The following is a 12,481-nucleotide window of genomic DNA, read 5'->3' as shown; positions in this document are numbered from 1 at the left end:
TTTTTACAGGTTGTCAGTCTCAAGCAATGCTTCTTTTGTTAATAGCTTTGTAACTATGTAAATATTATTAAATAATAGGCAGAGACTACATAATGTAGTATATTTATGCATATATTTTAGGAGTATGCCTAAATTGCATTTACAAATAAATCACTGTAGAAATTACTGTGTGAGTTGTTTGCGATAAGTGTAACGTAGGTAGTGCATGAACAAGGGTGAAGAGTTTTTAAAGCAGGCTTTAAAAGCAAATGAAAGGTCCACTTATTTAAATGCCCCACCCTGAAAAGGTAAATCACCTACAAAATGATCTTTTAGCTATTACAAAAAAAAGTATGAATAGTTCCAAAATATATGCATCTCAATAAATAAAGATATAGTCCCCCTTTAGCCAGGTGTCACCCATTTATTTACTATCTCAATCCTGAGAACTTAGAACGGAATACAAGGTTGTAGTGAAAGTTTACTGCAAATATCTTCAACAAATCGTCAGAAGAAGTCTGGGTGTAATCTTTAAAAAGGCCTTTTTACCCTGGCATCTTGAGCAACGTGAGAATGCCAGGGGGTAGAGGCGCTGGCACCACAAAAACACCATATGCATTGTACCATACTGATAAAAATGATTTCACTATTTTTTTAAGACAGTGAAAGGAAAACATGCTTCAGATCTTACATTGTATGTACTGTATATGGGTTTAGGGAAAGTAGTTCCTAGGAACCTTCACATTCCAAGTTGATTGCCTAACCATGGCTGCATTTTTGTGCTGGGCTGACCACAATGTTTCAAGAAGCAGAGTGACAAAATTCTGTATGCATAGTAAAGCACTGGTGTTCACATCACAGCAATGGCTGTATAACAGTAACATCCATGTATAAATTTTGGAATTTTAGAGATCCAACACTCCACTTCTAAGGCTTCTCTTGTGTATTTTAGGAACTAAGTCTGCTTAGTGTTTTTACATTTTTCTGAAGTAGGTGATTTACTGTGCATGCATCACTGATTAAGTTTTCATGGTTTATATGCAGCAATACTTATTGATTTTCGAACCAATACACGGAGCACACCAAAGCTGGCTAAACAGAGATCAAGAGGATTGGCAATATAAGAAAGTATTTTTTTTTTTTTTTTATACCAATAAAGTATTTTTATTTTTTTTGTTTTTAGAAAATCAATGACTTAATAATATATATGTTGTAACATTTTTGAGGGGCTAAGATAACATATGCCTTGAAGTTTTGAATTTTTATGTTTGAGGATTGTTGATTAAAAAGGTTCTACCTATTCATCTTACTTAAAACTATAGCATTTCAAACCACAAGAATTAGGTTGGATTTGTGGGTCATAACCAATGAATGGCTGTACTCTTTATTGCTTTCTGATCTGCTAGGTAAATTTCCAATAATCTATATGCATGTAAGCCATTGAGACTGTAGGGCAACATGTTCCTTGATTAGGGCACTAATGTTCTCTCTACAAGCCTACTACTAGATCATCCAGCTACATGGATGAAAGTGTACCCTCTCCAGCCTTGGAAAGCTTTATTAAATCAGGCCCATGATGTGGATCCAGAAAGGAAATAATTCAAGGCAATTTACAATGTACATGTACATGTAAGGAGAGTTAGGACCATCTTAGAATGCATTAACCCGATAATAAATCTTTTTTTTGTAAAGAGTTAAAAACCACTTTAGAGCCAAGTGCAACGTTTAGAACTTTCAAGGGCAGGTTGATTACAAAACTAAAATGAAGAGTTATTTAAATGTTACTCGCAATCCCACCTCACAAACAAACAGTTCTCAGACATAATCCAACATTAAAAACACACAAAGTGACTCATACCATTGTGCAGTTAAACAAGTATATCTTGCCACAAATGCTGTCTAATTAATATGAGTCATTGTTTCTGGTGAAAGAACATTGTCCTTCAGAATAAAATAGGGAAAATATGACTGTGAAAAATGTTAGGAGCACAGCAATTAAATTGATTTTTGCCTCGCGGCAAAATTGCAATGATTTTTCTGTTTCCTTGGCAACTGATATGACAAAGTTTCAAGCCAGTGTAAGTCAGGTACTTTTAGTTAAAGGGAGAGTATACCCTAAAATAATCTGCATTTATTGTGTATTGTTGATAAAGAACGGGCAGATACTTAGAATTGCTATAAACACATTTACATTTAGCTGCTCAATTTGTACGTGGTTAGTATTAAAACTTAGCACACACCAGATAAAGTTAAGTGCCTACATCCATTTTGATAGAAGTATCTTTAGCCTTTGTTGGCATAAAAAGGTCTATCACATGCTGAGAAGTTTGAGCACTTTGTAAACTCTTAGTTCCTTATATAACAAGTTAATGATAAACTTTATTTAAATATATTCTTAAATATCCAAAATGTCCTTGAAAATCCAGACATTACCTCGACCTTAACCCTGCATTCACAGTGTAATGCAGTAGCCTATAACCTATTGCCCGGTGATATCAAAGAGCTATAAATCACTTTGTGATCTGTAGCCATATTAGAAAAGTTACAAATGTATTGCAGAACTTCATCCAAGAAACTGCATACAATGGAAAAACTCCTAAAATAAATGTGCAGGTTTTATACTATTATTTTGGTATCACACACTGTATTTGTTATTCAGATGTTCATTAGAAAAAGAAGTTCCCCATTTACAAGGGGCAAAAGGACTACACTCTTATCTCAAAACGTTCTAAAACTGAATTTGTGTGCATGACATTATTGTTCATTTATATTGCCTAATTGGGCACAACTAGAATTGCAAAGTGTGTTCCCCCTAATGATTATACAGTGTTCTGATGATACAGGCACTTTCATCTATGGTGTGCAGGCCAAGATCAATTAGTGCCCAATTAGGGGGATGATGTGACTTTTCCATCTGCGGGCACAGATGAAGACATGCCAAGCATAGCCTATCCTATGATCAGAACGTAAATAAAAAAAGTCTACTAATTGATGCCAGTCATTTTGCAATGGTACCTTTCATGCAGTGCATTTAAATATAGAATTCCCTTTTAAGTGAGGAGGCCATAGGATCTCTGTGACTATTTTGATGTGTAATGTTTGTTTCATCTTTAGTGATATTATAACACAATATTAATGAACTTGGCTTGGCATCATTTTCTAGTTATCTGTCTATATCACATTACCTTAAATCCCTATTACCTCATCTGCTAATCATGATAATCCATAAAATAATGAACACACAAAAATATGATACTAAACCATCATATGAGCTGTGGATTAGCACATTTTGTTATTTCATAATTATGATAAATCTTGTCAGCATATATTGTTTGTTTGGATAGAAAATAAAAGTGCAAATTTGTAATATTTTATTTAGCTCATGCAATACAATGATTAATACAAGTCATTCTTAGTGAAGTATAATTTAAAACTGAAGTTTAATCTGCTTATATTTTAGTTCTTTTGGTTTCTATCTTTTCCCTCCAAAATACAAACAAAATAAAACTTTTTAATTTTAACTACATACCTCATTTTAGACCAAGTGACACCATCACTTGGTTATAGGGCTACCTAATGCAGACAGATCATGACTGGGCTACTAGGGTGCTGAACATTGCTAACAAAACAGAAGATTTAGACAGTTTAGAGGTTAGCATTCTAGCCTTTGCAGCACTGGGTCCCAGTATCGAATCTTGGCCAGGACAGGGATTTGCATGGAGTATGCATTTTCTCCCCATGTTTGCATGCGTTTCCTCCGTGTACTCAGATTTCCTCCCACATTCAAAAAAACATGCAGTTAGATTAATTGGCTTCCCCTCAAAATTGACCTTAGACTGTAATAAAGACATATGACTATGGTAAGGTTATTAGAATGTGAACCTCTTTGAGGGACAGCTAGTGACATGACTATGGACTTTGTAAAGTGCTGCGTAATATGTTGGCGCTATAAAAATGCTAGATATTAACAACAAGATATTACCTACATATAATGGCGAGCCTTCATGACTGGGAAAACTAAAATCCAATAAAAGAGAGGATGAGTACAACTGATGAGAAAAGACATAGATGATGCTGGATGTCCCCCAGCCTGAATTTGTTGTGGCTCCCAATGCACACTGTACAAAACTCACAGTTGCAGTGAATTTAGCATAAGCAATTTCAAGAAAGGATCTTCTATGAATGTGTATAACAAATGGTAATGTTGAAGCTTTAAACAGCATCAAAACATTTTTTTTAACTTTCAGATAGAGTGTTGAAGGCTATCTGTGTCCCACCTGGGATAATTCGCTTTCTCTGTTTGTACTTTGACTAATATTATTGGGACTAAAAAATCATGGGAGACCTAACATTTTCACAGTTGTCACTGGAAGAGGGGCTGAGGGTCTTCATTTTCAAACAACTGCCCTTGTGTTGGCTGTAGATACACAAACATTGACACCCCTGTGTACATTAGTGCCTTTATCTGTTGTAAGAAAAAGGTTCACTCCACTCCACTCCTTGACTCTGTGGTCACAGTGAGGTTTGTAGGAGGAATCACAGAGTGCATTACCTGGAATGCAACACTTCCGGAAGTGTCTGATTCTGTCCATTGTTTGGTGGACAGTTCCTCTGCATTACAATAGAGATCAGTGGAAATCTCTTGTGTTAAGTCATAATAAACACTTTTTCAAAGGAAAAATGTCTTTTAAAAATATATTTTTGAAATATATGATTGTGCACTTGTTGCTCTTTATTAATGAAGTGAAGAGTCAGAGTTTTTTCCTTTAAGGCTTAGTCTACACGGACTGTTTCCCCAGCGTTTAACCTGAGGCTTTTAAAGCGCATATTTGAAATCCTCATACATTCCAATGGGCTAATCTACACCAGGACGTTTCCTTCAGGCACGTTTTTGAGCTTTATCTTTATCCTAGAGTAGCTGTGACATGTTCTGTATCTATAACACATACTACATAGATACAGAATATGTCACAGCTCCTCTAGGGCTGCAGGAGTAATCAGGGGAGCGGAGCTGTCAGCATAGCAGAGCTCCACTGATTGCTCTGCTCCCTGATTGGTTTAGGAAAGGTAAATCCTGATGATGCTTGAGCTGTCATCAGGGTTTCCTATTTCTCAGCCAATCACAGAGCACTGGAGATGAATGGGCACAAGGCTCCCAATTCAAGTCCAGTGCTGAATGGCTGAGAAACGTAAAACCTCAGCCAATCACAGAGCACTAGAGGTGAATGGAGAGCCTTGTCCTCATTTAACCCCTAGTGCCTTGCGATCCCTCACTGTCAGGAGGAGTTCCATGGCTGTGCTCATTGCAGCCATGGGAATCATCCTGCTATTTAGATATCCTGTAAAAAAAAAAAGTTTAGTTACACAAACACACACATTTAATAAAATAATTTAACATTAAAGCCTTGTCCAATGCTTTACACATATTTTAATCCTTTCCGGGAATTAGTAAGGGGTTTTATGTTAAACTTTTATAGACGCTTATGTAAAATCGTGGCAATTCGCGATAAACCGCATCATAGGCGTTTATAAAAGTTTTTTTTAGCATTTTAAAGTTAAGCTTTAAAATACTTGTAAAAGTGCATAAAAACGCATAAAAACGTGGTAGGAACATTTATATGCGTTTTTAAAATCGTTCATGTAGACCCAGCCTAGAATGGATAACACAGGATATATATTGTTAGCACTGCAGGTCGTGCCGGCGCCGCTGCTCCTAATCGCAGGCACGGGCGCCGGGTCCTATCTTTCAGGTAACCCACTACCTATGTTCCATGCCTGTGTTTCCCTCATGCTGAGACTTGCTCTGGTGTTTGAGCTGGCGTGGGTGTGTCTCTCCTAATCTATGAGGTAACACACACACGCCCTCTGTTTTCTACAGCCTACGGCTGGTTTCCTGCAGGTATTTAAAAGCACCTCCTACTACAGGAAGTTGCCTGAGCAATCTCTGGTTTACCCTGTGTAACTCTGCTAAGATGTTTTCTCTGTTTTGCTTTGCTGTGTACCGGACTTCGCTTACGTTTTTGGACTCTGCCTGTTTGCTGCCTGACCCTGACCTCGGATTACGTTTTTGGACTTTGCCTGTTTGCTGCCTGACCCTGACCTCGGATTACGTTTTTGGATTTTGCCTGTTTGCTGCCTGACCCTGACCTCGGATTACGTTTTTGGACCTTGCCTGATTGCCGCCTGACCTGATCTTGGATCCTTGTTTCTGGACTTCTTGGCCACGCAAGCCCCTCGGTGCTTGCACCGGGTTTCCTGACTCCTGTGGTCAGCTGCCACTGGCCTGGGGATTGCTCTGGAGTGGCACCTGGCAGCTACCCCGCAGCCCAAGCCTATCCTCACCATCAGAGCCTCTAGGGAAGACCTGGTAGCGGCTTAGTCATGCCCCTCTGGAGTATACCCAGTCAGTGACACAGTGGGTCCACACCCGCTTGCATAACATAAATACTCAATTGCATTGCCCTCTTGGACGAAGCATTGTCAGCATTATAGTTTTTATTATCTCAAAATTAGTCCAAGAAGAGTCGTCTCTTGAAATAAACACATCTTCCCTAATCGGTTTATTTCACACATTTAAATAATCTATGCGTTACTGTTGTCACTGACACCAACTGTTTACTTGTAGGCCCTAAAAGACTAAGGCTACTTACACAGGACAGATGATTCTCATCCGATAATTTCCTCAGGGCTAAGATCAGACACGAATCCGAGTGTGTACAGCGCTCATTAGACAGGTATGGATCCGCCCTGGTGGATCCATGAACAACGAACGATCACAATACAAATTAAGGCGAACGTGAACGTTAAACGTGTGTATGTAGCCAAAGTATAAAAACCAGAATAATAAATAAACAAATGTATAGTGAATCCACACATGTTTTGTTGACTTGACGTGTTTTTGAAATCTTTTAATAACTAATCATAAATAGTTATAAATGTTATACCATGTCCAAGTCTTTTCCTGGGCTTGCACAGTGCGGAGTTTTATGCTCAAGGCTTTCATATCTTTGATGGATGTAATGTAGGACTGATACATTACCCTACCAAGGACAAGTCTTTTCAGCTATTCATTTCCTTTCTGGAATTTTCCTTTCAGTGAATTATTATATTGGTTTAGAAATGTTCTTAGTATAACAAAAAACAAAAACACACAATGTAATATAATTACAAGAAGCATGTGGTTTAAATCTATTTGAAGTGTGTGTATTGTGTTTATGATGGACATACTGTACTAAGTGTATTAATGGAGTTTTGGGGCAATTTAGATTACATGAATAAATAGGTCTAGGTGAATTATGTATTGAATATTTTAGGATTCATGTTGCTTACTCTGGTAGATCAAATGCATTTACTCTATCAAACAAAGCAATGCATTCATTCTGTTAAACAATGCATAATTGCAGCATCTGGGAAAGGGATTTTCAATGACACTGTTAATATTTGATTTTAATGATTCTACATTCGATTTTATCCTAGGCTACTTTAACCAGTGAATAAAATCAGAACTTCTGGCGTAGTGTATAGGGAACAGGTACCATGCCATTAGCTTTATTGCAAGATATTGTACTTAGGTTTCTCATCCTGCACTGACCATGAAAATGTAAAAAAAAAAAACACACCAGGGGATCAGTACAGATGATTGACTTTAACTTATAGTTCAGTGTAGCTACAATAGAATATATAGTATACCATCTGTTCCCAGGTTAAAGGTTCAATAACAGCTGCCATAACTGGTACAAGTGAAATATAATTACAATAATGATCAGTCTGAAAGGCTGTCCCATTCTTTTTCTAATGTTTTCAAATTTAAAAGTGTAAAAATATAAAAGGCTAATTTTGACCGTTTTTTTTTCTTTGTCTTCGAAATTTACATTACATCTTTTTCTTGAGGGTTAGCCCAAAAATGAGTGGGCTTATCCACTGGATTCCTATATAGTAAATCATATTAAAATATAAAATGCATAATAAGAGGTTAACATGGGTAACCTAAAAAAAAACACATGTAGAAGCAAACTATAGATAAAGGGAACTGAAGTTTTCATAAATCAGGACAATTTCTGCAACATCCTTGCAGGCGATTTAAAGAAAATCTAATGTTTCTAGAGGAAGACATAGAAAGTGTGGTGCCCTAAGTAACTACCCTACATTAGGATTATTATTACTATTTAATAGGATTTATATGGCGCCAACATATTAGTAGGAGCAAAAAAGTAGGAGCAAGCCGAATAGCACAAGGAAGATAATTCCAGAGAGTTGGGGCAGCTCTAGAAAAGTCTTGGAGCTGTGCGTGTGGTGAGGTTATGAGTGAGGAAGTCATTAGTAGGTCATTGGGGGAGCAAAGAGAGCGGTGAGGGAAGTATTTTTGACCAAGTCAGAAAGGTAAGTGGGACAAGAACTGTGTAGGGGTTTGAAGGCAAAGCACAGGAGCTTGAATTTGATTCTAAGGGTAAAGGAAGCCAATGAAGAGAACTGCAAACAGATGCAGCAGAAGAGGAGCTGTGGGAAGGATGGATGAGTCTGGCTGCAGCAATCATAATAGATTGTAGAGGACAGAGTGGGGTTGGTGGAATACCAGAGAGGAGGATGTTACAGTAGTCCAGAGGAGAGATGATAAGAGCGTGTACAAGGAGTTTGGTGGTCTCAGGGGACAGGTAAGTGCAGGTTTTGGAGATATTGCGTAAGTGAAAGTGACAGGACCTGGAAATGTTCTGAATATGGGGGGTAAATGAGAGGGCAGAGTCAAAGGTGGCGCCAAAACAACATGCCTAAGGGGAGGGACGAAGATCACCCTTGTTTCCCAAAAAATGTTGTTTTGTTAACCTGAACCTAACATAGCTTAGAATATTGTAATGTGTAAAAACCATTTCCTGCTGATGCTAAAAAAAGGGTTTCCAATAAAAATACAGAAAAAACACATTTTTTTTCCTCCGCCAACATAGGTTTATAATCAATTTATTTAGAATATAAAAACAATGATCGTGTTTAGATGGAGATAACCATTTAAACATTATCATTGATCAACGAAATATACAGTAAAATGTTACATGAATAATAAAGAAGCCCTGAAACTCCAATCATAGCATATCTGATCTGTCAAATACTGTATTTAAAGTGCTGCAAACCTCCACATGGCTGATACTGCAGTGCATTCCTTATGTTTATGAAACACCTTGTAGAGCTATGCTAAGAAACACTTTTATTGATAGCTTACCTTGTGTGGTTGAGCGTGCTATTAAAGCTGTTTGTATTATTTTTCCTATGTCTTGGGTGTACAGAGGTTTCATGCTAAAAAAAAGGGGAACATTTGTTTTAGAGAAGGCTTTTTAGGAGCTAAACATCTAAATATGCAGATAAGAAACATATACACAATGCATACTCAATATACAATACAAACCCTGTAATTCCATCTATCCAGTTTTCATATCCACACAACTTTTGCAGGGAAAGTGACCTGATATTTCTTTGCTGCAGTTCAGTAACACCTATAGGTCTCCTTACCACCCCCAACCTATGACTGAACAGAGAACAAGCACACTGATGGGAGAGCAGAGTGACAAAGAAATATGTCTCCCATCAGTGTCCTTGCACTTTAGCACATTCAACTGGCCCTTTGTGGATCTTTTCCCTCTTCCTGACCTCAAAAAAAACATATTCCAGAAAAAACACAGCTTGCAAAAAAATATTAATAATAATATTAATAATAATAATGACCTCCTAATGAACACTAAACTGCCTTTATTTGTCATTTGTATCTGCCTGGAGTTCAGCTTTAGTTATTTAATTTTACTAACTGTTAGAGTAATAGATGTAATTCATGTCTGCTTAGAACTGCAGCTAGAACTTAAGTTAAATAATGCTAAAATATAGTCCAGACTATGTGAAATGATGATAGACTCTGATTTGAAGTGCTTTTTACTATAAGCGCATAATAAGGTAAGTTAGGTAGGAAAATGCTTTCTTTTGCCCATAAAGATTGCTGCAAACTATATTTATGTAACTTCATTTATGTATACTATATGGGGAGATTTTACTTTATTTTGATGTTAAAAAACTTAATAAAAGGAGAGGGTATCCAGGAAAGTTTTATATGAGAACACAAATGTTTTTATGTAATTTTTTAATAATAAAATGAAACTGGTTACACATATTAATTTTAAATATTGCTATATAAAGTGGAGTTTAAAACGAAGGATATGGTATGGTAACGGGTTGTGAATGATAGGATGTGCAGCGGTCAGTATTAAGTAAAACAGAGTGCAGGGGTCAGGAGTGTGTAAAATAGAGTGCAGAGTTCAGAAGTAACACAGAACACAATGGTCAGAAATATACAGTAACACAAAGAATAGATGTCAGTAGTAAATAACAGTGTGTAAGAGTTAGTAGTACATTCTTGTGTAAAAACTAAGTAACAAAGAGTGCAGAGGTCAGGATTAGGTAACACAGAGTGCAGTGGAAAGATGTAATAAACAGGACATTTGCATTAAAATGTGGGGCTATCAGTCAATTGTTACAACACAATGGAAAAAAACAAGCATTCCAGCCAATACATGAACTGGAAATAGGCAACTAGGACACAGATATTAACAATGGGGCCTGGGCCTGAGCCAGTGGTGTACTGGTTAGATCAGTGAGCTGTAGCAAAATATGGGTATAGGCATCACGCAGCTACACATAGATAAATAAGAACAGTTTAGGTCATCATATTAGTAAATATTAATATTGACCTTAACTACCCCATAAGCTTACCAAACTTTAATTATGTTTGTAATTTGGTAGACTAAAAGTACCAGCAATGCATTTAGGGAGAAGAATTGCTGGGGAACAGTAAGAACTGCAATGTAGGGCATATAGAGATAATGAAATAGTGGTTGTTGGGTTAGAGAAAGTAAAGTAATACATTTATTTACCATTGGGACAAAGACCCATACAATCTTGATTCTATAGGTTTGGAAGCAAAAGGTGTTAGCTTCATCTGTTAAAAGATAATGTTTAACAAATTTCTCCACCACTATTACCTGTTGCAATTTCCTTCTTCAGCAAAACTCTCCCACTGTTGCTGCTGCTGTTATATACAGTGGTGGCTGAGAATGGAGACACCAATATCAGTGCACTCGGTCAGCTAATGGAAATGCAATGATTAAAGCCAGGGATCCAGGGATCTGAAAACCTGAGTGCTTATCAGGAATCTGAGAGCCAAACTAGCAAGTCTAGCTAAGGGCATATTGCCTGCTACTGGGAGAGCTAGCAGAATTTTATTGGATGTTATTGCAACCAAACTAAGACAATTTATACTGAGGACCAAACAATGTTTTGTTTAAAAATTTCAAGAATGTTGTAGTTTTTCTTTAAATAGGCTGAAAGTCTGATGAATTCTTTCTGTCTTGCATAGTAAAGCTGCTGCAAAATCAGCAGCCAACATGCTTCCTTGTGTGCTACATGCCTGCTTCTCTTACCATAGGTTGTGGTTCCACATACTGGCTGCTATCTCACTCCAGTGTCCCTTAGTTATACTAGTATTGTTAACTGTGTTTTATTCTAAAAGTTCTGCTGATAGTGGCTACTTAAAATACCTCCCTATTTCTAATAACTTTAAGTATTAGATGTGCTTCTACAGAATTGATTCCAAAAGGCTCCAAACAGCATAAAGCTCCCACGAGCAAAGCATGGAGTTTGCTGGTTTGAGTATACTGGAAGAAACATTACAGTAATCTCAACACGTAGCAACTGACTGAGCAAGCAGAACAAGTAGAATAGCTATCCAGGATTTCCATTGATGACCATCCATCAAAGATAAATACTATGTGAATCATTCTTGAACTGTACTGCTGTTATAGATGTGAGGAATATAGTTTGATTGCCTGAAAGCTCTTCTACCATAAATGACATCAATAACAAAAAAAAAAAAAAACAGCAATGGCAAGGTGAAAATAAGCATACGCTACAAAAGCTAGTATATGAAACTTTATATTAAAATGCTAATGAAATATTCTATTTCATAGATGCTTACCAACGATTAATATACCTAATTTATAGCTGTTTTGTAATTGTGATTAAGCAAATTCCTAGCTATATGTTCAGTTAGTTGTCCACCCTCTGTATATACTTGTACAGTATATACACCAAAAGACAGGTAGGGCCATCTGTAAAGCTGGGTGATCCAGCAAACCTGGAATGGATTTCTTCAAAGTCATTTGCTATTTACTAGCAAATGTTTTGAATCCTGGACCAGATGCATTTCAGGTTTGCTGGATCACCCAGTTTACCCGATGAAAGTGTATCCTCCTCAGCCTTGGAGAGCTTTAATAAATTAGGCCCAATGTCTCACTTTGCTGGTTTACAGGTGAATAGTTTTTGAAAAGAACTCAGTATATCTGCCATTGTATCTTTCTGCCAGCAAATGTGTTAACCAGCTCTCATGCAGCTGTAATATTCAGATAATCTCCTGAGACTTGGGAGATATGCCCGAGCCACCAAGTTAGCTGGTAGAGGTCTCTGAAAATTG

General features: G+C 37.1%; 1 protein-coding gene across 1 annotated transcript in view; it reads right to left on the bottom strand.

The window, feature by feature from the left end:
- The window catches only part of CCDC60 (coiled-coil domain containing 60), a 104,736-nt gene that overhangs the window by 42,630 nt on the left and 49,625 nt on the right, over positions 1–12,481 (bottom strand). Inside the window, exon 4 of the mRNA XM_072415969.1 lies at positions 9,191–9,264. Coding sequence (XP_072272070.1) covers positions 9,191–9,264 — 74 coding nt within the window. The remainder of the gene's footprint in view (positions 1–9,190; positions 9,265–12,481) is intronic.

This window comes from Pyxicephalus adspersus, chromosome 6 (assembly GCF_032062135.1).
Source record: "Pyxicephalus adspersus chromosome 6, UCB_Pads_2.0, whole genome shotgun sequence".
In the NCBI taxonomy this organism is placed as follows: Eukaryota; Metazoa; Chordata; class Amphibia; order Anura; family Pyxicephalidae; genus Pyxicephalus; species Pyxicephalus adspersus.
This window is presented reverse-complemented; position numbering and strand designations above follow the sequence as displayed.